Source organism: Natrix helvetica (assembly GCF_964273705.1).
Source record: "Natrix helvetica genome assembly, chromosome: 1".
NCBI lineage: Eukaryota > Metazoa > Chordata > Lepidosauria > Squamata > Natricidae > Natrix > Natrix helvetica.
In genome coordinates this window covers 29,644,855-29,671,659 of record NC_138548.1, presented here as the reverse complement: position 1 = coordinate 29,671,659, position 26,805 = coordinate 29,644,855, and the positions used below count along the sequence as shown (strand labels likewise).

General features: G+C 41.2%; 1 protein-coding gene across 2 annotated transcripts in view; it reads right to left on the bottom strand.

Annotated features, from left to right (window-relative positions):
• Nucleotides 1-1,435: 1,435 nt before the first annotated feature.
• Nucleotides 1,436-26,805, bottom strand: part of FBXO34 (F-box protein 34) — a 78,736-nt gene continuing 53,366 nt past the window's right edge. For both annotated transcript variants that reach the window (XM_081951190.1, XM_081951191.1), the window contains 2 exons: nt 5,805-6,012; nt 1,436-4,180 (listed from right to left, as the gene is read on the bottom strand). In XM_081951190.1, the coding sequence (XP_081807316.1) occupies nt 2,065-4,180; nt 5,805-5,884 (2,196 nt within the window). In that variant the 5' untranslated portion in view covers nt 5,885-6,012 and the 3' untranslated portion in view covers nt 1,436-2,064. The remainder of the gene's footprint in view (nt 4,181-5,804; nt 6,013-26,805) is intronic.

The following is a 26,805-nucleotide window of genomic DNA, read 5'->3' as shown; positions in this document are numbered from 1 at the left end:
CTTAAAAGTTGACAAATCCCCTGCCTTGCAGGAGATAATGGCAAAACTAGAAGTTCCTGTTACCCTTTTAGATTAGAAATTATTGCCAAGATCCCTTAAGAACATAGGAATTTCACCTCTATTTTCCTCTCTTAATTGAAAATCTTCTCCCCTTGCTTCCCAATATTTAAGCCAGCTGAGCTGTTGTCTCTCCTTAAGGGATTTCCACAGTTGGTTTATTTTCATAGCTGAAATTCTTAAATCATTTTGAATTTCTCCATTTTTCTCTGTGTGGCTTTCTTTATATGAAGCACAGTACTGACAAATAAAACATATCTTCCTATTTCTGAGTAGTTTTCTTAATAATACAAAAGATTTGCCTCAAACCTATGAAGTGTAAAACCATTTCAATCTTTCATTACAGTTTAAAAATTTTTTTAGTGTGCGATATCTTGAAAGTGTAATTTGCAGAGCATGTAACAATTCATGAAATTAACCAATCTTTCCAAAAAACATTATTGGGTTTCTCATCTTGTTGTTTTTTTTAAACTTCTTAAAGATGCCAAGTTCAAAAAATACTGTTCTAAAATATTTGTAGTATCTCCATTTTAGGCTAACTGGAAAATTACACAATTCAATTAAGCAATTAAACCACTGCTCAGATATAGGACTACATCGATTCAGAATCCAGAGAGAAAGGAGGGAATTCTTCAAGCTAAGGATAAATCCATTCCTTGCTATCCTTTATTTGCTTTCATGACCTCCTTAGGATTTTTTTAAAATTAGCTATTTTGTTCATGAATTTTCCATAAGATTAACAATTTATTAAGGAAGAACTAACCAGGGAGATTACAATTAACACAGACTGAAGCCTGAAACAAGATCTTGAATATAAAGGGAATCAAGCACATAAATCTTCCTTTTCAGTAGTCAAAATATGATTCATGGGGTAAGTTGCTTCCTGATACAAGCAGCTGCTTTTAGTGTAAAATTGAGTCCTCTGCCATTGTTACTGATTAAATCACGGACTCTTCGATTAACCAGGCATATCTGGCAAAAGAGTCTAGATTTATTTTGAAGCTGGCACCATACAAATTATGTAATATGCAGGTAAACACACATAGGTATAGATAATGATATGTTATTTGATTAAGGTCAATGTTTATGCAAGCTGGCAATCTCAAGAAAACTTTATGGGTGTCTGAAAAACGATACTGTAGATTTAATTTGTGACGGCTGATAAAATTTTCTGGGATTTGCAAAATTCGTCAGAAATGATTAACATCTGTAATATTCATTTTCATATTTTTGATATTAGAACCTGCTGCATCTAAAAAAGAAAAAATAATAATGTGCCACGAAATGCACATTTATTTCCCAAATAATTTCTTTTAAGTACTAGGTGCTTAAGTACTTTTTTTTAAGTACTGGGAAGAAAATAATGATAAAGGACAGGTTTAGAATGCACATTTTATTAAGTAAAAAAAAACAAAAAACCCCAAGGTAAAGTGGATGCAATAGACCAAAGCTCTCCAGCTCTGTGACCACAAGAGTCTTCTTTTTCCTGCTACCACCCTCAAATATAAGCTACTGCATATGTGTTCTAGTCTAGTTTTAAGGTTGTCCAGTTAAACCATCTTTTTCAGAGATTGATTTTTTTTTTAACATATTTAGAGTTTCTTTTCAGAAACAATGTTAATATATATTTATATATATTTATATATATAAATGTATATTTTATACACGATATACAGATTTGAAAATGAGACACTTTTAAAACACAGGACTGTCGCCGCAAACACTTGAGGTACTACGTTGCAGCACTTTTGATGTTGGTCAACTGGCTGTCAGACACCCAAGATGAAGCTATTCTAGAGCACTTATGTACACGGGTGGGCTAAAACACAATCTTTTCTCTAAAAGGTAAAAAGGCCTTTGTGATTGAAAGTATGTGCAGTTTCGTAGCCCTGTGGAAGAGGGGGGGGGGGGGAAACCACCCACAAACTATACACAGTGTAAACATCACAAGGCATGGAACTCTCCTCCTACCCATGATTGAAGCTCCCAAACGATGTGCAGAGTGTGCTAACAGTCCTCATCTATTTCCCTGGATTTCTTGTGAATCGCACGATTAAGGTTATGGCAGGCGGGGACCCAATGATTGTCATGAAGGCCTAACTTGCATCCGGGGACATTCTTTTGGGATCTGTGACAACACATCCAGTACCCGGGCCCGTAAGGTAAAGCTTGGCAATAGGGCTTGGGGTGCCACCGACATAACGAGACGTCACCCTTGGTGTACTTCTTTTTGCACTGTTTGCAAGGGTCTTCTCTGTAGCGTGGATCACGAACCCAGCGTGAATCTGCTGGCCTGACATTGTAGTACTCAATGATAAATTTGAAATATCCACAAGTGCATTTGAGTGCCACCAGACTCTTGGTGGGCAATAAGCCAAATATCTTCACCATAATGTGGTGGGGCAGGAAGACCAGATATTGCTGGGGCTCCAAAAGTTGCTGGATCTTAAACCTGGTTTCCAAAAAGTCATGAGACCTTTGCCTCTTTAGATGAGATGAGTCAAAGATCTGCAGTGCATTCTCTGAGGAAACATCAGGGCAGTCACCTGAAACATGGCTTCTCATACAAACTTGGTCAGCAGAGGAAGCTTCCTTTCCTTGGGTCCCTGCTGGACATTCCTCCCTGGGAGTCTCCACTGACTGCAGGCACTCTTGGGAGATTTCACATTTGGATAAAAGCAAGAAAAGTCTTCCTGGAAGAGAATCTTCGCCAAAGCTCAAATCAGAAGATTGGGGTTTTTTGCAATTCTGATCTATCTTGCTGACAGATATGCTAATATTCAGAGATTCACTCACTCTCACGCTTGCATTCAAATTAGGAACATCTAGTGATTCTTTTGTTGCACGTTCGGTTGATGAAGATGTTTTGTATAAGAAATGTGGAGATGTCTGAACAGCTTCTGAATACTTAGAGGGATGGGACTCAGTGATGCTTTGAGAATCATACCAGTTGGCGGATATGGTTCCTTGCCCATGCTTAAGATCATGGTTGCCTTCAAGAGAATCATCAAAGGAAGACTGGCCAGAAGAGGGACCTTCCCATAAACTATCTTCCACTGAACCATTGTGCTTCGATCCCCACCCCACCTTCTCACCATTACATTCTTCTTGGTGGAGGACCAGAGATGATACCTTGTCAGACTCGTTCTCTGGTAGTATTCCACTTGCCAGGAGCACTCGCCCTACATTCCGCCGGAAGCTACTATTTCTAGACAAGCTCCCTGCTTCACGTTCACTTTGGCGCCTCAGGCACTCTGATTCAAGCTTTGCAACCATCTCCAAGACACGCACCGGTTCAGCCTGCTGCTCTACACTGTGACTGCCACAGGGTGGCTTTTCAGGCGGAACCTCGCAAGCCCTGAAGTCAGAAAAGAATCCAGGAGCAGAAGGGGCAGCTTTAGGTTGCCCGGCAAACCTGGGCACAGCAGAGGCACCGGGACAGTTTCTGGTGCAACTGGCCAGCAAAACACTTGCTCTTTGCTCCAGGAAAGCAACCATCTCGACAACTGATAACGGTCGACCAGGGAACCCTCCCTCCCCGCCATCATTCACATTATGTACAGAGCAGTGCTCAATGCCACAGGCGAAGGGCTCGGGCTGGTAGCACCTGGCATTGGCCTCTCTCATCCTTTCCAAGTGGACCTTGGCCTTTTTGATATCTCCTGACTTTTTCCGGCGTTTGGTTGCTCGCCCATCTATGTCCCAGGTGCTTTTGTTCTTCATGGAAAATACTCGGGTGTCACTACACAGCTGGGCTGCAAAAAAGGCTATTTTCTCTTTTGTGTTCCCGGGCTTTACAACCGCCCAGATATCCAGCAACCCCTCTTCCTCTTCCCCCTGATGGATAGAGGCAGGCGGGGTAGCTCTCTTCTCTTTGACCCTGGGGGATTCCACGTGGCTTTGGTTGCTGCTCCTACTGCAGAGTGTATTGGTCGAGAGGTTCCCCAGTGGTTTCCAAAGAGGCGGGTTGGGTGAAAGGTTTGGCTCCGGATTCCTAGGTTTTTCATCTTTTGCCAATCTCTGTTCACTCATGGGTGGGCTTCTTGGAGAGTCCAGGCTTATTTCAAAAGATCTCTCTTTCTTCTGTAACTTGAGATAGGGCTTTAGGTGCATTCCAGATATTCTGGAGAAGAAAGGGGAAAGGGAGTGAGAAAGAAAAGAGAGACTTTAAAAAATTGCAGATTTAAGGGTAAAAATGAATTTTGAGGATTAAAACTGCTCTATGAAATTTGGAATCGTTACATTGTGGGTTGGGCTACCTGCGCAAATCACTGTTCCAGGGATAGATTAAACCCTATGGAAAGGTCCTTATGCACCCCAAATTCTTTCTCTTTTTTCCCTACCCTTAGGACATCGGCATGATGGAAAGCTGCAAGCATGAACATTGGTAGCATAATTATCTCAAATTACAAATGTAATAGTTCGGTTAAAACTTCAGTAGGTTTAAAATACCTATTATACTTGTTTAAAAGAAATAGACAGACAATGAGAAGCAGCAGCAATTTTGTTTTTTGAAGGGCTGGAGATTTGGTTTTATTTAGAGTGATCAATATTCAGTATGTCTATTTAATATCTTATTTGTTTTTAAAAAGGAAAGAACGATGTTACCTCGGTGGGTGCATCTATGGGAGCCACAGAGGCTACGAACAGGTAGCCGTGCAGAGTAACTGAGATCCAGAGCAAGCAAGCTGCTTATCAGGAACCATGTTACTTTGCAATCCATGTATGTAAGTAGTATTCCTCCCACCCTCCAGGATGCGGAGATCCCAGGCTGAAGAGGAAAGTCGGATGCTAGCACTGCTTATACAGTACCAGGACTCCAGGGGGAAGGTCCCAAGGAATGAAAGCAGCTTTCCTGAAATCTCAACTTATTTTGTGGCAAAATCTACAATCTACAACTGATGGTGCTGATTCAAAGTGGGTCGGCAATTCTGGGAGTTGGTCCATACAGCTTAAAGTTGCTAACCTCACCTTCTCCCAGAATTTCTCTGTAGTTTACATCAGTGTTCCTTAACAATAATAATACTTTATTTACAGTCACAGACCAAAACACGACCACTACAAAAGAGACACAGCAGCCAGTCACCAAAAGCCCAACTAAGGGAGGTTACAGCTTTCAGGAAGGGACAGTAACCTAGATCTGTCCGCGCTATACATAGGGCAAAGTAGAAGGACATGCTCCGCTGTCTCAACCTCGGCTCTGTCACAAAGGCACAGCCGCTCATTAATCGGGAGCCTCTTGAAACGACCATCCAGAAGTGCTGAGGGCAAGACATTGAAGCGAGCTAGGGAAAAAGCTCTTCTATACTTGGGAATGGTTAGGGTATAAAAATAGGAAAGTGTTCCTTAACAACTTTGAGTGGACCAACTCCCAGAGTTCCCCAGCCAGCACATTTTAAAGTGGCTAAGCTGAGAGATGTTGGTTTATATGACAGTTCATTTGCTGCTGAATTCCTTTTTGGGATATCCAATATTTAAATAATTCAAATAATTTGATGTATTCCCATGTCTCATTCAGAAACAGCCTATTCTTTCCTTTTCTTATCTCTGAAATAAGCAGTGTATTCTAAATCATACCCCACCATTTTGCTAGGGACACAATCTATAAACCTAAGCATTCCCGGGGACATCCCCGTGCCAGTTCTTTCAGTCGGTGAGTGCAGCAAATAGGAAAGTGATTCCCAAAGCAGAAGCCGGAAGGCTCTGGAGCGTTTTGCTTGGCCACAGAAAACACAAGGCATTCATACCGTTTGACTGGGTAGAAGGCGGAGGATGTAGAATTCAGCAGTTCCCGGTGGAGGCCAGCTCGGCAGGAACTTTTCATCATCACTCTTCCCACTCCCTCCCCCCCTCCACCAGCCACAGGTTGTCACAGCCAATCCATCTCAGTCCACCCGCAGGGCTCTTGCATCAATTTGTTTCAGCTCTTGCAATGGCCAACTGGGTCTTTGACACCTAAAAACCGCAGGAAAGAAATGAAATTATGTGATCAGGCTTCAATTAGTAAAGCGTGTACAATCCACCAGTACTTCAACCAATATTCAGGGTTAAAAACCCCTCAATCAGGAGGGGCACAGATTTAGTTGCAAAGAAGGTCACACAAATGCTAAGCAATCAGAGGGTTTCTGTGTGTGTTATAGTTTGTAAACCATGGAGTGTGAATCCAGCCAATTATGGGGGTGTATACCATAACCAAGGCGGTGTGTGAGTATTCACCTGTTCTTCATCTGCATCAGGATTGTTCTTATGCAGCTTTCAGAAAGCAATTTTTCTCCCTAGAGCTGACAGGCAACAAACTCGGTATCTTCTGCATCCAAGGGACATACCTATATCACTAATACACGGGTCAAATTTCCCTTCCCCTACTTCTTGTGCCAGGTAATCACATTTTTCCTTTGGACTCTCTGATGAAGGATTTGCAAGGGTCCAAAGTTTCTTAAGTAATATGCATATGCACAAATGCAGCCATACGCTATAAAAACCAAACAAAAAATTGATCTCACAATACAATGGCTCTTTAAAATAACTATACTTTCATAGTAATTGCGGTAGAAGTAAAAAAGGGGAAAGCATCAAAATTACAAATATTCTGGACCTCCGGCTGACGTTGCAGTGAAATCAGATGCAAGGAGTGGGTTTGCGTTCCCACGCTGAGTTCTCCTCATTGGAGGGCTCCGAAAGGAACTAAGGCACCCTATAGGGGTGGTGAAGAAAAAAGGGGTGTCCTGCAGGTCACAGAGAGCCACAAGATTCCTGCTTGACCCAGGGCTTTCTGACCCACAATGAGGAGAAGAGGCAGCCATCAGGGCTGCCCTGAAGCTGGGACAGCAATGGTAACAAAGGAAGTGCCAAGATGGTGTAGATGGACAGTGACTGGAGCTGGGTAAGAAGATTCCTTTTTTTATTTAGACTCCAACTTTAAAAGGAAAAAAGAAAGAAAATCCAGGAAAAGAGACTCTTAGAACTGTTTGTTAAAACGGTGAACAATTATACAGAGAACATTTTTAGACCTGAAAGAGGGGAACTAAAGGGAGAAGAGCTAAATACTTTTTAAAAACATAGAAAATTAAACCTTTGAACTGGATAGGCATTGTGGAAAGGCATCTAAAAATACTGGAACTATCTACTTGAATAATTGACTTTGCTTCTACAAATTGAATTAAAATTGGATTAAATAACTTTACATTTGAAACAAACCTGAAACCTAAGCTGAGGGCGCCACCTACTGATGAATGGAAAATATAACATACCCCTAGAGCCTGGGAAAGTTTCTGATAAGAGAAATAAACAATATTCATCTGGAGGACTGTGGTGATACCTACTATTCTATAATTATCTACTTTATGATTACTGGAGACTCAACTGTGGGAATAAAGCAACTTAGAACTGAGGAAAAATTTCCTGACAGAACAATTAATCAGTAGAACAGTTTGCCTCCAGAAGTTGTGAATGCCCCAACACTGGAAGTCTTTAAGAAGATGTTGGATAGCCATTTGTCTGAAATGGTATAGGGTTTCCTGCCTAGGCAGGGGGTTGGACTAGAAGACCTCCAAGGTCCCTTCCAATTCTTGTATTGTATTGTAGTGTAGTGTAGTGTTGTATTGTATTGTTGTATTGTATTGTGTTGTGTTGTGTTGTATTGTAATAAGGAAGACTCTTAAGCAAAGTTAAGTGATTTTTTGAAAGCTTCCTGGACTATCTAAATGGAACTGATTATATAATCCTGGAATATAAAGAACTACAAGCATTGTACTTTCTGAGGAGCAACATTAGACTTGAATATATTATTTTTAGACTATTGAGTATGAGCAGGACTTACTAAAATAAGCCAAGATGCTCCATCAGAGGGAAATAAGTGAAATTTCAAAAGAAATGACATTGATGTTCCAAAACATTAAGGACACTATGACAAAGAATTACATATAGATAAAGAACCTATTGCAGGGCATAAATGAGAAAATAGAAAACACTCTGCAACTGATAATGAATGAAGACCAAATATTCCAGGAAAGAGAGGAAACAACAGAAAAAATGGAGGAAAAGACAGAATAGACATATTAGCAAATAAAGCAAGAAGATGAGAAGGAGAAGATAATAAAAGATAAAAATCACTGATGAAATAAACCAAGGGGGAAGTACTTTAAGAGATTTAAAAATAGAATCGGATAAGTAGGAAGATACTTTTGAAAGTATTGATGTTAATGTATATTCTAAAAATAAAAATCCAAAAAACTTTTGAAAAAAAATGCAAATATTCTCAGAATGCAATGCTGGCTTTTAACATTTTACCCAGAATATTGGATTTTGGAGAGAAACAAACAAAACAAAAAATCTTCAAGGTAGCTTATTAGAGACATTTCAGTACCAGACTACAAAGCATCATTATGGGGAATGAAGATTCCTAGTTGCTTACATGGGGTAGCTTATTCTACTAGCCTTGATTGGGATATATTTTCCTTGATTGCGTTTTGGGTGGGGTATTGTAAACACAGACTTAAGCTAACTTGTACTGATGCCTCTGCACTTACACCTGGAAAGAAGCCTAGAAATTTATCTGAAGCAAACACAGAACTTGTGGCCAGAACACAGGGTGGAAACCAAACCCGGTGTTTGTTAAAAATACAGACTAATATCAACCTTAGCAATCCGGATCTTTACGAACACAGAGACATCAATATAATTGTATCATAGATCCCCATGAAACACCATCAGTCTGTCACTTTATATGCTTTGGAGAAATGTCAATTCTGTCCCTTTATCTCAGGAATCCAGAGCAGAAGGACACTGAAACTCCTCAAGAAACAGGTGTCATCTCTAGGACAGAAGATCAAAAGCTATCATGAAGCTGCAAGCCAACAGCAGCAAAGGGTGAGGTCTTAGTTATATATTTCCATTCCTGGTTAATAGATGCTGTGGACTCTCGGTGCCTGCATGGCACTGGCCCAGGATATTTGAGGGACTACTGTACTTTATTCTCATCATTTGTATCCATTTCACTAGGTTGCACAGGAGGGGCATGCTGTAGGTCCCATCCATTAGGGATTGTCATCCCTAATAGATCCAGGACCCAGGAAGGCGGCCTTTTCTCTAGCTGAGCCTGCTCTCCAAAATACCATACCACCTTAGTCCAGTTGGCCCTGACTCTTCACCCTTCAGAAAACCTTGCAGACCTGGATATTTTCCCAGGCATGGGGGCCAGAGAAATATAGGTAGTCCTTGACTAATGCAATTTGAGCCCAAAATTTCCATTGTTAAGCAAGACAGTTGTTAAGTGAATTTTGCTGCATTTCACCATCTTTATTGCTACAGTTGTTAAGTCAATTGTTGCAATTGTTAAGTAAGTCATACAGTTAAGGGAATCTGGCCTCCCCATTAATTTGTTGTCAGATAATCATAAAAGGGAATCACATGACCTCAAGACACTGCAACCATTATGAATATAGCACAGTTGCCAAGCGGCTGAATTTTAATCATGTGACCCAAAGGATGCTTGCAAGGGCTGTAAGTGTGAAAAATAGTCATAAGTCACTTTTTTCAATGCTGTTGTAACTTTGGTCACTAAACGAATGGTTATAGGTTCAGGACTACCTGTCATTCATGCTACTGGTGAGTGATGTGCCCCTCTGTGTTAGTTGGTTGGTTGGTTGTTGTTGTTGTTGTTGTTGTTTTGGCTTAGTGTGTGTCTTAGTGTGATGTGCATATTAGATTAGTGAGTTAAGATTATTGTTTAGCCACTAGGGAAAAATTGGTAGTCAAATGTCAGCATTTGACAATAGATCAATCTGCTAAACATCAGTGGCAGAGTGGCTGAACTTTTCTGTTAAACAACAACAGAAAAGTAAGGGTGGGAATGGCTTTCCAACCAAAATTCATTAGCCACTGTGATCTGGTCAATGTTTATTATACCTGCTGCAATCACAAGACTCTCAAAATGGTCTATGCAACCAGCTTTCCTGACTTAGTCTTGGGTACCCAATTCAGTACGTTGGGAGAATAACCCGTATCTTTTTGAACTGATGCAATAACCAACTTTTTGAAAGTCAAATTTTACGCTAGCTGAAAATGGGTTGCTAAGATTTCAGCCAAGGATTCTTTCCCCATCCAAGCTAGAAATGATCGGAAATGAATTTTCAACATACGAATCACTACATCTCTAACTGGCAATCATCTCCAGTTATAAACCAACTTTGAATAATTGATATAACAAAAAAATGACCAGAGCCCCAAAATGTTCACTTTTTGCTTATCTGCATGTCCATAATCATTTATGATCAGGTGATTCTTGGCTAAATGTGCCAAAATTCCTATCCATTTTCTTATGTATCCATTCAACCTCATCTCAAACCTCTCCTAGCTAAAGGTAAATCCTGCTGATTTGAACAGAAGTTACTTCCAAGCACAGATGCTCAGGCTTGCTGGACTTCTTGTGGTACATATTGGGTGTTGCTCCACTATCAGTTAGCTTCTGGTATAATGGTGAAGCCCAGGGACTGTACTGGTGAGGAAGCTGCTGCTATTGGGAGGACAGAGTCTCTAACTCAGTGAGCAATCTTTTTAGATGCTGAATTGAATAATTTATTGGCCAAGTGTGATTAGGCACACAAAGAAGTTGTCTCTAGTGCAGAAGCTCGGTGTACATTGCAAAGCAAGAGAATCCTCCTCCTCCTCCTCTTCCTCCTCCATTGTGATTCCTATCCATTTTCTTATGTATCCATTCAACCTCATCTCAAACCTCTCCTAGCTAAAGGTAAATCCTGCTGATTTGAACAGAAGTTACTTCCAAGCACAGATGCTCAGGCTTGCTGGACTTTTTGCTGCATTTATCAAAATTCTCTGTTAACACGGGATAGCAAAAAATTAGACTTAGTAATCAAGCGGTAAGCTGTTCCATTTCAAATAGCTCATCTGGCTGCCAGGGGGAGGGGGGTGTCTTAGAGGATCACAATGAAACAATATGTAAGTATGCAAATGCCATTCAACTCTGCCAAAACCTCAAGTTTCTTCGGATTAAATCCACCCTGAGAACTTCAATTAGTAGACAAAATGTTTGCATTAAATAAATAAATAAATAAATAAATAAATAAATAAATAATAATAATAATAATAATAATAATAATAATAATAATAATAATAATAATAGTGATATAATGAATTCCACTGCTGAATATAGATGATTTATGACCCTGACAAAAGCTGTTGATACTGCTATGAGCCTGGAGGGCAAATCTTTATTGGAAATCCTGAACCAGTCTTCCCCCAATGTACTGGCCTCCTGACGCGCTGAATTGTAATTCTATCTGGCTGGAGACGACAGAGGAGTGTAACTTAACGCATGTTGAAAAACAGACGTGATCTATTGCCCCTGAAAGGAAAAACAAAGGTAACATGGATGGGACGTGAGCTATTAAAGACAAAGATGGGGAGGCCTCCTACTGGCAAACCACTCCTACTCCCGTGTGTAAAACTGTCCAAAATCCTGAAAAATGGATGGAAATTGCTTGTTAACATCCAGCTATTTTTACCACTGAATTCTGGCAACACAATCTGAGAGCTGGTGGTGTGCAAATGGGGAGCTGGGCTGAATCAAAGGCTTCACACAAAAAGTGGATTTTTGGAAGAAGAAAAAGAGGCTGAGAATCCAGCAGGTGTTCCAAGAAGAAGCTCCTGATAGAGGACAGCAATGTCACAATGGAGGAGGAAGAGGAGGAGGAGGAGGATTCTCTTGCTTTGCAATGTACACCGAGCTTCTGCACTAGAGACAACTTCTTTGTGTGCCTAATCACACTTGGCCAATAAATTATTCAATTCAGCATCTAAAAAGATTGCTCACTGAGTTAGAGACTCTGTCCTCCCAATAGCAGCAGCTTCCTCACCAGTACAGTCCCTGGGCTTCACCATTATACCAGAAGCTAACTGATAGTGGAGCAACACCCAATATGTACCACAAGAAGCATGTTGTGCAGAGACATAGAAAGCCTGAGCCCAAAAGGAAACTGGACTTTGTTTTTCCTTGAAGATGGTTCAGAATATTAACAACAACAGAATAACAGAGTTGGAAGGGACCTTGTAGGTCTTCTAGTCCAATCCCCTGCCCAAGAAGGAGACGCTATACCATTTCTGACAGATGGCAGTCCAGTCTCTTCTTGAAAGCTTCCAATGATGAAGCTCCCACAACTTCTGAAGGCAACTTCTGTTCCATTGGTTGATTGTTCTGTCAGAAAATATATCCATATTTCTAGGTTGAATCTCTCTTTGTTCAGTTTCCATCCATTATTCCTTGTCTGGCCTTCAAGTGCTTTGGAAAATAGCTTGACCCCCTCCTCTCTGTGGCAGCCCCTCATATATTGAAACACTGCTATCATGTCTCCCCTGATCCTTCTCTTCATTAGACTAGCCATGCCCAATCATCATATGTTTTAGCTTCCAGTCCCCTAATTATCTTTGTTGCTCTTCTCTGCACTCTTTCTAGAGTCTTCACATCTTTTTTATAGTGGGGTGACCAAAACTGGATGCAGTATTCTAGATGTGGTGTTACTAAGGCTTTATAGAGGTGTATTAGTACTTCACGTGATCTTGATTTCTTCAGTTCTCAGAACTGAAGAAACTTCTTGGATGAGAGGCAAAACATCTTCAAGGAAAAACAAAGAAAGTCCAGTTGCCTTTTAAAAAAGCACTTTGGGACAACCATGATGTCTGAGAATCTCCACAGACAGACATCGAAAGCATCCACTCTGTGCACTTCAATAGATTCCTCAAAAGAAGCTGACCATATCCTACAGGTCAGCAAATTCATCCAGACAGTGATAGCAGCAAAAAGCATTGGAGTATTTCAAATGAGATCCAGAGTCCAGTTGTAGCTGCCCACGTAACAGTGGCATATCTGCATAAATTCAGACAGACATCCCATTGAAGGTGGAAGGTTACAAGGTGGCTATTTGTTTTTGTTTTTTGTAAAAAGTTTTTTATTTTTCCTTTCAAATTCATTCTTAAATATACATTCTTATAATTGCTATTTAACATTTGTCAATTCATATCATTTTTCCTCCTGTATATTTACATTTTCTTATTTCCCCTCTCTCTAATTTAATCATGTGTTGTCTGAGATATTTATTTCATGTTTTGTTCCTTTTTCTTTCTATTTATATCTTTTTTTCAAGCCACTCATAAAATCGCCCCCATGTCCTGTAGTACACTGATTCCTCTTTGTCCTTTATTCTCAATGTCAACCTGTTCATTTCTGCAGAGTCTAATATCTTCTTTATTACCTTCCCTTCCGATGGGTTTTTGTCTGCTTTCCAATTTTGTGAAATTACAATTCTAGCTTCTGTTATTATTTGTACAATCAAATATGAATCTTCTTTACTCTATTTCTCTGGTAGAATACCCAATAAGAATACCTCTGTCTTAAACTGATGTATCATTTTCTCTAACCATGTTTGTATTTTAACCCAATAGCTTTTTGTATCCCTTACACGTCCACCACATATGATAATATGTTTCTGGCAATTGGTGACGTTTCCAACATTTAGCTGACTTATCCTTAAATATTTTTGCTAATCTTTCAGGTATCATGTGGCATCTTTAAAACATTTTATATAAATTCTCTTTGTATGCTGTCGCCATTGTCAATTTATAGTTCCTTTCCCATAGTTGTTGTCATTTTTCTAGTTGTACCATGTTTCCCCGAAAATAAGACAGGGTCTTATTTTCTTTTGACCCCCCCCCCAAATTTTGCTTGGGCCTTATATCGGGGGGGGGGGGCTTATTGGTTTTGGGTTGCCGTGTGGCTGCTCTCTTGGAGCGGGCGCCCGAAGAGCAGGGCACAGCCTCGGGCAAACGGCTGTGTTGCGCTGTCGCAGCAGCGCAACAAAGCCGCCATGAGGTGACCATGCTCATGAGCAGCTGCCCAGCAACCCCCCTTTCTAGCCACTCACCGACCCAATAATATCCCAAAGGTGCTAAGCCATGTGGCGCTTTGCCCGGCTGGAAAGAGAGGTTGCACGAGCACTTGTTCTGCCTCCAGCTCGCGTGCCTCCCAGCCTCACCATGCCCAGCTTTCCCTGTAGAGTATCGTTGGTTGCGGGAAGACACTCTGTCCCACCAGAGTCTTCCAACAGCCAGCCCACAACCACAGAGCGTAATCCCAGAGCGGCCGCTGCCAGAAGACTCAGCAGCGGATCTCCGGAGTTTGGAAGCCGGTTATGCTCGGAGCATGGCGGCGGCGGCGGCGGGGCAGCAGCAGGGCGGCGGTGGCACTCTGGCCCAGCTCTACAGGGAGAACTGGGCATGGTGAGGCTAGGAGGCACGCAAGCTGGAGGCAAAACAAGTGCTCGCGCAACCTCTCTTTCCAGCCGGGCAGAGCGCTACGCGGCTTAGTGCCTTTGGGATATTACTGGGTCGGTGAGTGGCACTCTGCCCGGCTGGAAAGGGACGTTGCCGGGCAGCTGCTCGTGAGAGCAGCTGCCCGACAACCCCCCGCTCCAGCTGGGCACAGTGCCACCCACCAACCTAGCAGTATCCCAAAGGCGTCAAGCAATGTGAGCGCCTTTGCCCCCCTCCCCCCGGCTCCTGCAGCTTTGCACCTTTGGGATATTGCTAGGTTGGTGAGTGGCGCTCTTCCTGGCTGGAGGGGGGTTGTCCAGGGGGCTTATTATTGGGGGAGGGCGTATATTTTTGCCCACAGGAAAAATATGGCATGGTCTTATTATGAGGACATGTCATAATTTTGGGGAAACACGGTATTGTATATACAAAGTTTTTTGCCCATCTTATCATTGCTTCTTTAACCTCTTCTTTTTCTAAATTTATTCTAAGTAAATAACTATACAATTTTAAAATCATTTTTTCATCCATTCCCATGAGTATCCTATTTAATTCTGAATTTTCCATATTAAAACCATACTCTAACATTTTTCTCATATCTTGTTTGTATTTGCATTTGTTTAAACCATCCTATATCAATCCCTTGTTCTTCTAGTTCTTCCTTCTGTTTTAGTTCTCCCTGTGCTGTTAGTATCTCTTTGTACGTAATAACCTTTTTCGTACTATTAATATTCAGATGTGTCAAAGCTTCCACCGTTGAAAGCCATATTGGTACTTCCATATAGTGCTTTTCTTTTACTTTTTCCTATACTGCGTATAAACCATTTCTTACATAGTGTCTCTGAAAATAACCATGTATTCTATTTTTCCCATAAAGTGGCTATTTGTTTTGAAAGACCTATTTTGAGTACTTTCAACTGTATCTATGGGTGACCTCAATTCTTTCTTCTTTGTTTCACTGTGGTGCTTACTGTCACAATCACTAAGGCTTACACACATTTTCCAGTATTTCCTCCCTAAAAATGTTCAAATGCAAGTAGATAAGGGATTTTCAAAGAGTAAAAAAAAAAAAAAACTTGGCGAAATGTTACGCACCTGAACACAACTGTCTAAAACTGAACAGACAGAGAGATGGAAGAAAAACATTACTGAGAGAGAAGAGTACAAAGAAGAAGATAGCACTTATTAAAAACAAAGCAAAATTGGTCTGATCTGCATAAACAGGGTGCTAAGCTCCTATCATGAAAAGCTGCATATTTTATCCCATCTGTTTCACAGAGATAGCACATACGAGTCTTCCTGCTTAATTTCCTCTCTGAAGGAGAGAGGTGTTTTCCACACAACATACAATAACACAAAGTCTAGTGCCAGAGGTATTCTACAAACACCACTTTTCCAGCTGGCAGTGCCAGTCTGCATTTCTGTACCTAAGACACATTTTCACTAATGAGGTCATATGACTTTATGAGGGCTTCTGAATCCTTCTACATTTAGAATGCCAGAGAAAATGTTTATCCTATGATGTTATTTGTGTTTTCCGGGGTGTTTCAAAAAGACTTAAGTGTAAATAGGTTTGACACTTTTTAGGACAAAGGGGAGGAAAATGAAAATAGAGCATCCTAACATTGAAAATATTTTTACTCCAAATGCTAATGGGCTGATCAAAGGATCACAAAATGGAGATGTGTGGAGGTGGGGGCATATCAAACACAGATGACTATAGTACATCTATGCTCCACCAGTCTGAGTCATACTTGCTAGTTCTCCCTGCGAAAAACAAAAATCAAGGGGGGGGAGGAAAGCTGCATCAATCTAGTTAATAAGCACATCAAAGCAGGCTTCCACAAGTTTGAGCAATAAAAGCAGCCAATGACTGCTGAAGGGAGCAGTCATACTCCTTATTGGATGTTGGTATTTCTTCAATGCTATACAGTAACAGCCTGAAGAAGTCAGTTTGACATCAGCAAGTTCAAAAACCACAATGCCAGGTATTGGAAGCCGTGCAAGAACCCCCTGAAGCAAATGGCTGCCCAGCAGACCTTTAGGGTAGCAGGACCACATTTGATCCATACACGCAACAGTAACAACCTGGGTGTAGAATGAATTTTAAAAAGCTTTTTAAAGGGGGAGAGGGGGCTTTCTGTACGATTAGCACTGCTTTTAGGAAAATCCAAGAATGCTAACAAAACTACGCAAGCTAAAATTGGTCACTCTACAAATAATAAATAAACCAAACAACACGATTTTTAAAAAGTAGAGATATCAAAGCTATAGGAAAAATCCATAATGATTCTGAAGAAACAATCCATAAAATTAAACTGGCACAAAAAAAATATTAAACATGAGTCTAAATAAACTAAATAAACTGTAGGATCCCATTATGAAAGATGAGCTGAGTTGGGGGGGGGGGGGGACGACGACATTCTGAGCAGCTGGATGATCAGAGCCTGAATTGTCATGTGTAAAAATGGAGGATTTCTGATGTGTGGAGAGTAGACATGACCGCCATCATTGCATCAAAATGCAAGATGGATGAGAAGGATAAAGTTTGGTTGAACATACAGCAAAGTGTCCAATCTTCATGCAATCCTTTTTTAAAATGTGTCTGTCCCCAAGGGCAAAGTACTGTTGCCATTGAAAGAAATGAACGCTACACATAAAAAAAAAACATCTGTTCTGTCCAATGTTGTTAACTCCTGCTGAACTATTCTGTGGAAAAAGTAACTTCGTATAGAAGAAATGGTTCGTTGAGAAGCCATCTTATATCCTTTGTCTAACCTCAGAAGGATGACCCATTTTTAGTCCCAAAGATATAGTGCATTTTTGGTTGATGCAGGTGATTAGGCTGCATTGGGGAGTAACAGCGGATTGATGTGGTATATCAAAGATGCCCAAGTAGGAAACTCAGAAGTCTATCTGTTGTGGTAATCAAAGCTGCTTAACCTGAAAGGCCATTCAAACAGACCTCAAATTCTTTGTGATTCAATTTTAACTACGTTCAAAGCTTATAAAATGCTAGGAAACTATGATAGTAAAACTACAATTTGCACAACTCCCAAAAAGATCACAGGCTTTGACTGAAACAGAAACAGCAAACTGGCACCAAAGTTTTTAATTTTCTTTAAAGAAGGAAACGGCTATACAGCTTAAGGAATCTAAAAACCATTTAGCCTTTTTTCTCTACTTCTTTTCTGGTGTTATCCCTGATACTGGCAGTACAGTACAGACTTTTGCTGCCCAAGAAAGAGTAGAAAAAGCCAGATCCAACTACTCCATGTAATCCAGTTCTATTAATGACCAACCAGATTAGCCTTGGGCCTTCCAGATATAGGACTATTAACTCCCAATTTACAATTTTTATTGCCAAATTAAAGCAGCATTGAAAATTTGGAGAACTGGAGGGTCCCGTGTTGGTGAAGGCTGGGCCAGAATGTTTCCAAAAAAGATAAGGTCTGGCTACAAAACCCCATAGAGATATTAATGTGGAAAGATCTATACTCAGATCTCCTGGATGGCTCTATTTCCACATATAACTCTGAACTGAATTGGGACCACAGGCTAGCAAAGGGAGAATTCATCTTCACACACATATAGTGGAAGTTTGCACAAAAGGCTCAAGCCAATTACTAAGTTAACTCATTGCATCATATAATGAATCATCAACCATGGCCTATAAAGAAAGTCTTGGGAGGGGATCTAGAATAAGAATCCCCACCCTAGGCTGTTTTTAGATGCCTTTGTTCTTGGGGGCCTTAAGTTTCTCTCTTAATAATTTTTGTTATTATTAGTGATTAATGTTGTTATTTTATTATATTGTATCTAACCTTATGCTGTAAAAAGAGAATTATCAAATGTTGTGGCACATAAACCCCAGTAACTAAGCAAGTCAGTGAACGAATGGACAAATGCGTTTATTACACAAGCTGTTAAATAAGAGGATGAGAAAATTCAGCCTTCGCCAAGGTCTTATCTCCAGGACTGGAACTCCTATATAGAACTACATCTCTCACCATGCTTTATTACTGCCAATGGAGGCTACATGTACAAAGTCAATCACTTTCACTGCCTCGTTAAGATTCTGCAAGATGTCAAGCGAATGATCCTCTGTCTTTCCTCTAAGAGGTGGAGAGAAAACAAAGCCTAAGAAACTTGTTTTTTTCCATTTTGGCATTCATAGTGCTGATACTGGAGATTTGACTAACTTCCAGCTGGGGACCGCCGTTTTTATTACTGCTACTCAAAACAGATCCTCCCAGTTCATACTGTCAGGAATCTGGAAAGTCACTGGACTCACAACACACCCTGAAGAACTCAGAGAAGTTCAACAGATAAAGCAATGCACCAGACTATCCTCAATTATACAATATGCAGGGTTTTCTTCTACAGAGCCCTCACATACACACATGAACTCCTCTTTACAAATGTATGGACGTAGTATGGCAATGGACAGGATGCCTCTCAAGTTTGTAAAGTTGTGTTGTGGGCAGGAGCAACCTGCAGCCTGAGAGAGCCACATGTGGCCCACAGCTCTTTTGCTTTTGGTGACCCCAATGACTCAATACGTTGCCAATTAAAATGTGGCATTATTTTTTTCTTGAGGGTGGAAAAAAGACACATGAAGGCTTAAACGCTCCCATTTCTCTAAAATTCTTTAAACTAGCCCAACATTTTGATTGTTAAGTGAAAGATTTGTTAAGTGAGTTTTGACCCATTTTATGACTTTTCTTGCCACGGTTGTTAAGGGAATCACTGAAGTTGTTAAGTTAGTAACACGGTTGTTAAGTGAATCTGGCTTCCCCGTTGACTTTGCTTGTTGGAAGGTCACAGAAGGGGATCAGGGGATCCCAGGACATTGCAATCCTCATAAATATGAATAGGTCCCCAAGCACCTGAGTTTTGATCACATGACCATGGGGGATGCAAGAGCGGTCATAAGTGTGAAAAATATTCATAAGTCACTTTTTTCAATCCCGTTGTGACTTCGAATGGTTACTAAATCAACTGTTGTAAGTCGAGGACTACCTGTAAAGAAAACCAGAAATAGGCAACCCTGTAATTCCCATTCAGATTTTCTAACTAGAGTTCCCACGCTTCTCAAAGCTGACAGCATTTTAAACCCAAAGCATCAGGTTGTCTGTATTAAACACACCTAACCACTAAATGCTTGGTAATATCTAATAACCTATATACGGTAATATTTGGAACAACTAACTTAAGTCTGAATTTTTTTAAACAAAACAGCATTAACTACAGTATGTACCTGTCAGTATGGTTATTTAAAAGGTGGATATTCTGCTCTAGAATCTGATCTAATCACTATTTTGTATTGCTCCACTGCAGTCAATTGGATATAAGACAGTTATAATTACTCATTTCAATCCGGCTGTTCCACATGCAACTAAATCTGGATGTATTTTTGTACTTTCAGTGAAAGTTCCTAAAATTTAGAAACTGTTATTGTATACAAGATATTTCATGGGAATACGTAATCAAATGCAGGACTCTCATATATAGATTTTGAAAATGAAAATGGAGAGACTTCTAGTTAGCAAAATATCTATAATACATTTTTCAAGTGCTTCATAACAGTCTTTATGCCCAAACTTAAGACAGAATGAGGTGAGCACAGCAGACAACTAGATGTATAGGACTTCAGCTAAACTTGTATTCATGGCCAGGAAGCTCTTCTATATAGGTAGTCCTTCCTAGGTCGCATGAATCCATCTTGGAAGCAGGCACCATTTTGGGAGCAGCCACAATGAATTATAGCCATTTTGAAAATGACATCCATTCCAAAGTGATGTGACCAGCAAAGTTGCCAAGGGACGAAGCAGCCTGTTCCTACCTAAGCTTCCCGAGAGCATAAAGCAAACTCCTTGTCCCGACAAAAAACCCTGCTATTAATTTACTATGCATTCTGCTCATTCACATCCAGCAAAGTCTTTCAAGGGAGAATTTACAGTCACAGTCCTTATCTGGCTTGGAGAACTGACAGACCGATATCTGCAAAAGTTGGAAGGAGTCTCGGAGAGTCATGAACCAATTAAATGAACTAATTGTCTCCTGCAAACTCCACTTCCGTTTTGCTCCTCTTTTATTTCCTCTGGGAAGGGCCATTCATCGTCCACCTGTGGCCTTACTCCCAAGTCTTTAGCTGTTCTCTTCATTTGGCAACTCTGCGCATGTGCACACTGGGAACAGGTTCCAGCTGTTCGTCTGCCTCACTGCTGTCTGACTCTGAAGGCAGCTGATAACTGGCATACGTCTCTGGCTCCCTCACTGCCTCCGACACAGAGCCCTCATCAGAGCCTTCCCCAGAGTCCAGGACTGGCCCATGTTCCTCCCCAACCTCCTCACTGTCTGAATCTGCTGCCAGCTTCGCTGGCTGCTGGCAGGCCACAACACAGCCTGACCTCTTTCCCCAGTGCAAGTTCCGGAACTCCACAGACCTCCACAGATATGACAGCAGTGTCCCAATATCTCAGGGGTTGCCACTAAGAAGAGGGAGTCAGACTATTCTCCAAGGTACCTGAAGGTAGAACAAGAAGCAATTGGTGGAAACTAAACAAGGAGAGAAGCAACCTAGAACTGAGGAGAAATTTCCTGACAGTTAGAACAATTAATCAGTAGAACAGCTTGCCTCCAGAAGTTGTGAATGCCCCAACACTGGAAGTCTTTAAGAAGATGTTGGATAACCATTTGTCTGAAACGGTATAGGGTTTCCTGCCTGGGCAGGGGGTTGGACTAGAAGACCTCCAAGGTCCCTTCCAACTCTGCTATTGTATTTTAAAGGTAAGTGTGCAAATGATGATGGGGGTGGGTGGGTAGGAGGTGTGGGACCTGGTGGGATGGGAAACAGGCCCAATACCTGAAGGGACCTAAGAGTGTGTGAAAGGAGGTCCAAAACTTGGGGGGACCACAAGGGGACCACAAGGAATGGGAAGCCAACCATGGACAGCTTCAAGGGAGACCTTGGTAGGCCTGGCACAGCACACACACCCCCAAGCAACCCTGTACTCTACTTAACCGCATCATGGACAATAAAGGTGGGAGTCATTAAGTGAGGCAACTTTGTGACCGTAATAGGCAGGCTGTGTCGAGGACGGACATATGATAAATTGAAAAAAACAAACAGTGTTTTGTCTTTTGGCAATTTTTAAAAAGTAGAATTTTATTATTTTCTGCCGCTGAAAATAGGACTGGAATGGTTAAGGTTTTTCTTAATTTTGGAAGTTGCTTGGGTTTCTTAAACTAAAAAAGTCAAGATTGTGCTGCTGATTTGAGGGATACCTAGGGAATGGGGAGAGGGGGACTGGGGATTGCCAGTGAATATCCTGTTATAAAAGATCTAATGACAATATACCTGGATCAAGATTATTCCTCTCTTTTCTCTGATAATTTTCTCCCATAATCTCTTGCTCTTTTTTCCTCAAATAATTCAATACTTTGAAGCATTATAAACCTAGAGGCCCTTCTTCAGAAAACCTATCTATGCATTTAGCTTGGGTTGTAGAAAGTTGCCAAAACACAACACACTAGCCTATAGAATTACTAATTCATTGACTGATCAGTGAAACTGCCAATTATTCGCAACCAGGGCTCAATGAGTTACCTAGTTTTCTAGAACGGGGACCCAACCTTGTCAACATTAAGACTTGTGAACTTCAACTCCAAGAATTCCCCCAGCCAGCATGCCTATCCAACTAAGAACCAGGCTTGTTTGTTCAAACAAAAGAACACATAACAGAAATTACCGCGGGCACTGCAAGAGCACAACACTTCATTATATCAGTTTTGATAAAACTGCCAGGTATGCAAGCGAGCATTTAGAGAAAGCAAGGAGATACATGGCAGCAAGGGACGTGGTGGCTCAGTGGCTAAGACGCTGAGCTTGTCGATCAGAAAGGTTCAGCAGTTTGGCGGTTCGAATCCCTAGCGCCACGTAACAGAGTGAGTTCCCGTTACTTGTCCCAGCTTCTGCCAAACCTAGCAGTTTGAAAGCATGTAAAAATGCAAGTAGAAAACTAGGGACCACCTTTCGTGGGACGATAACAGTGTTCTTTGTGCCTTCGGTGTTTAGTCATGCTGGCCACATGACCACGAAGACGTCTTCGGAGAGCGCTGGCTCTTCGGCTTAGAAACGGAGATGAACACTGCCTAGAGTTGGGAACGACTAGCGCATATGTGTAAGGGGAACCTTTACCTTTACGCGGCAGCAAAATTCTCAAGAGATGTTCTGGGCTGAACTCCAATAATTCAAAAAAAAAAAAAGATTCTACCACCGCTAAGCTATTTTAATCTTATAATGTGCTTGTTTGCAACCAGAAGCCATCAGTGCAAACAACAATGAAACAATAAGATGTGAGTACTCTTTAAAAGCATGCAAATAAAAGCACGGGAAACACCCATGAACTCTCCCGGACGCAAGAGCAAAGAAATGAAGGACGGAGCAAAATAGCAAAATCCTCACAGGGAAGGAAACACGTGTTTCAAATGCTGGAGCAGTGAGACTGAAGCCCTAATAGCTCTCGGTTAAAAATAAATCCCTCAAATGGGGTTGCTTATGGGAAATTGTATTTCAGAGTTTGTTTGTTTTTTGGGGGGGGAGGGAGGGGAGGGAGGAGGAAATAGTACCTCATTATTATTTCAATGGCCCTGGGGCTGCACACCCTTTTTATGTGTAGCCACTTCTGCAAGCCAGCAATGGGCAGCGTGATTATAGGTTCCCCCCTTCATGGCATGCCAAAGCACATATGCCGTGGGATTTCAAACAATCAGCACAGCCTTCATGGGAGCAAAAGGTTGAAGCCAAATTAAATGGGTGGAGACGCTGTTCCACAACCTTGGAATCTGCTCATAGGATATAGGAAAATATGACCAGTTCCCTTTTTTTCCAATGAATAAAAGGGGAGGGGGGGAAGGGAAAGGAGGAGGGGAGCCGGGAAGAGCTCAGTAAACACGAAATGATTCAAAGGGGATAACAAATGAGGCCACAACACTGGAAAACAATACCAAAGCAAGTGGGAAATATGTACCGTGCTAAAACGGCCTTCTTCCATCTCTTGGCTTGGGACGATGGGAGCGTTGACCCAACGACCTGGAGAGCACCAAGCTGGGGAGAGCTAAAGGGAAGGCTTGAACCCCCTGCCTTTCCTTTACCCTGCTATGCCGGAACAAAACACTTATCCAAACAAGAAATACCTGCAGCAGGTCATTCCCTCTTCAAGGTCGGTCAGCAGGCAGGCAAAAGAAGCAGCTGATTCATGCATCCACACATCTCTTCTGTTTATGCAAGCAGGCTGACACCGGTGAGGTGAATTGCCCCATTCCACTCCCATCCCATCCCTGGAGTTTCAGTCGTGTCAAAAGTCCACCTGCTCTTCACCTGAAACAAAACCCAGGCATCATCCAGGCACTGAAATCACGTCCTTCTGGCTGTGACATCAGTCCGTTACCATGGGAATGAGGAGGACGTTTAGAACCCAGCGTTACAGAACTGCTGCAGGATCAATCAGCAGAGCCTGATTTTCCACGGCACAAAACCGGTCCAGAAAAGACAGTCTATTAGGCAAAAATCTGTCCTTGAAGAAAAGCCACATTCAGATGGGGGGGGGGGGAGATGGCAATTTAAATGTACAAGCGAGGACCTAATCAATACGCTTAATATACTGGGCATACAGAAGTTCCCAGGTTCAACCAGCAGCGTTGACTAACCAGCACTGCACTCTCTCCCCTAACATCTTAACAGAGCCGTTGTGGGTGGGAATAATAGGCTTGAGATTGCTAGTCAAGGTATCTGAGTCAGTTCACAACAGATGCTTCAGGTGCTTGTTCAGCTGGATTGAGAAGCACCATCATTCCCAAGGTGGGGAGTTAAATAAAGGCTATAAACTATAATTAGAAAAAAAGAAAATTAAGCTGTAGAAAGCCTTGATGCACCACGCTCTGGAAATGTTACTCAGCTCCTCCTTGATAAGTAACACAAATATTAACAGCCCTGAAGGTTAGAAACTTGGTGGTGGTTCATTGTTTTTTTTTCTCCAAATGAAAAGCTAATATTTTCAGTATAAATATAATCTTTATTGTCATTGTACTTAAAATACAACGAAATTGGTTATTCAGGATGCCATATTGCACAGAATGACCGTTGACTAACCTGAACGGTCGTTCTCTGGGCGCTGCGGGAGAGTCCACAATCCCTGTTTTTCATCAAACCAAATACACTGGAGGAGGAACCTTTGTGTATTGCTGCTGTCAAATAGCCCTCATCATCTGGGGATTAATACCAGTGGGGGAAGAGAAGTTAGGGTAGGGAGGCTGAGCACTGCGGTTTAAGAAATTGTGGCTTTAAATAACTATTTTTAAGATTTGCTTTGCATTGCCCAGAGATTCAATTTAACTCAGGCTTTGTGTATGCATTTGCAAAACAGCAAATACATTTAGGTGCCATGAGCTTGCTTGTGATAAAATGTTAACAAGGAAGATTGTTCTGGATGAGAAAATAAAGGAAGGAAGGACAGCGGAATAACATTATATATCCTTCATAAATCCATTCTAGAATGAATCCCAATTTAAAATGTAGCTGGTCTTTTGAATTTGTTGCCCGGACTTGAAGGCAAATATTCATAAATGCATCATTCTTTCCACTAAAGGATTTCATTCATAGCCTGAAGATTCAGATTAATTTCAAATTAATATCTTGTTAAACCATGGGATGGGAATAGGGATAGGAGGAAAAAATAGATACACATAAAAACAAGTAATTTTCTAAATCTATTCAATTGGGTACTCAAGGTAGTTAAAAATAAAATATCAAAATAAAATAAAAAGCCAAAACATACAAAACAATTACCAACATAACCATTTAAAATTTGGCAAAAGAGATTCATCTTAATTGCTCTTCTGGAGTGAGAGAAAATATGAATCCAATGTCCAAATCGCTTACCATTTCTAGAACTGTTTGGTTTGGGTTAAGGCACCAAGCTAGAAACCAGGAGACTATGAGTTCAAGTTCTGCCTTAGCCATGAAAGCCAGCTGAGTGACTTTAGGCCAGTTATTCTCTCAACTCAATCCACCTCATAGGGTTAGTGTTGTGGGAAAAATAGAAGGAAGAAGGTGTGTTGGATATGTTTGCTGCCTTGAGTTATTTGTAAAAATAATAAAGGCGGGGAATAAGTAAATAAATAAGCCCTTGCTTTGACACAAAGATAACAATAAATGGAACTTTATGGTTATGAAATATACAACCTCTAGAGCAGGGGTGTCCAAACTTGGGAACTTTAAGACTTGTGGACTTCAACTCCCAGAATTCCCAGCCAGCTGGCTGGGGAATTCTGGGAGTTGAAGTCCACAAGTCTTAAAGTTCCCAAGTTTGGACACCCCTGCTCTAGACCATAGTCAATCTGTCACATGAGCTCTAGGGCATTTAATTTCACTACACTTCCTAAATATTTATTTTCCTTTGCTTTCAGTTGGCTCACCCAATCCAATATGTCTGATGGTCAGAAAATGTTCCCCAATCCAGGATTTGTCTGAGGTGTTGGGCCTACCAGATTAATCATTAAAATGTCTGCCTGCCACCTCAGTGTATTGCAAGTGAAATGCAGGCATATTACAGAAAGTTACCTGCAGAGCAATCAAAAGTTTTGGGGTCACTTTAAAGAGCAACATATTTATTATTACACAATATTTTGTGAATCATAAGTTCACCAGATACCGATTCAGATTTAATGTGGCAATGAGTGTCAAAATCCAAGTGCCGGTATATCACAGGAAATTGTTTTATGGAGCCCTGACACAAAATGATTCAGATTCCATTATAACATGTTGGTCTTTGACCCTGGAGAGGGAAATCCTGAATACTTCTGAATTGTAGGCAGGCTGGCATCTGTAATTTTGAGAAACTTCTTGAATCTGGAAAATAGCTTGTGGACTTTCGTCTTTATGAATGAAAATGTTTGATAAGACACAGAATCCACGATTAAGACTGAAACCCAGGAGGCCAGATCTTCTGGTCAAAGTTCAGCACCACCAAGCTATAGGAATGACGTACGTGAAATGAAAGCATTTTCACTGGGAGCCAACCAAATGGTCTCACCAAAGCAAAGCCTTCTGGAAAATATTGGAAAAAGTTCACGCTGAGGTACTTCATCTGCAGAAGACAACAGATCTGGAGCTTGATGTGTTCTGATCTAATTCAGGGGGTATTTGCGATGCTTGGGACACCTCTTTAAGCATATTCATAGTTTTGAAGGTTTTTTGTCAAAAGGGTTGTACTTTCCCTGGAAGTACAACAAGAAAGACAAATCTCCAAGTACAGTGGAACCTCCAATCACGACCCTAATCCGTTCCAGGACTTCGGTCGCAACCCAATTTGGTCGTGACGGGAAGCAAGACTGAGTGCGCATGAGCGTACAAAAAATAAT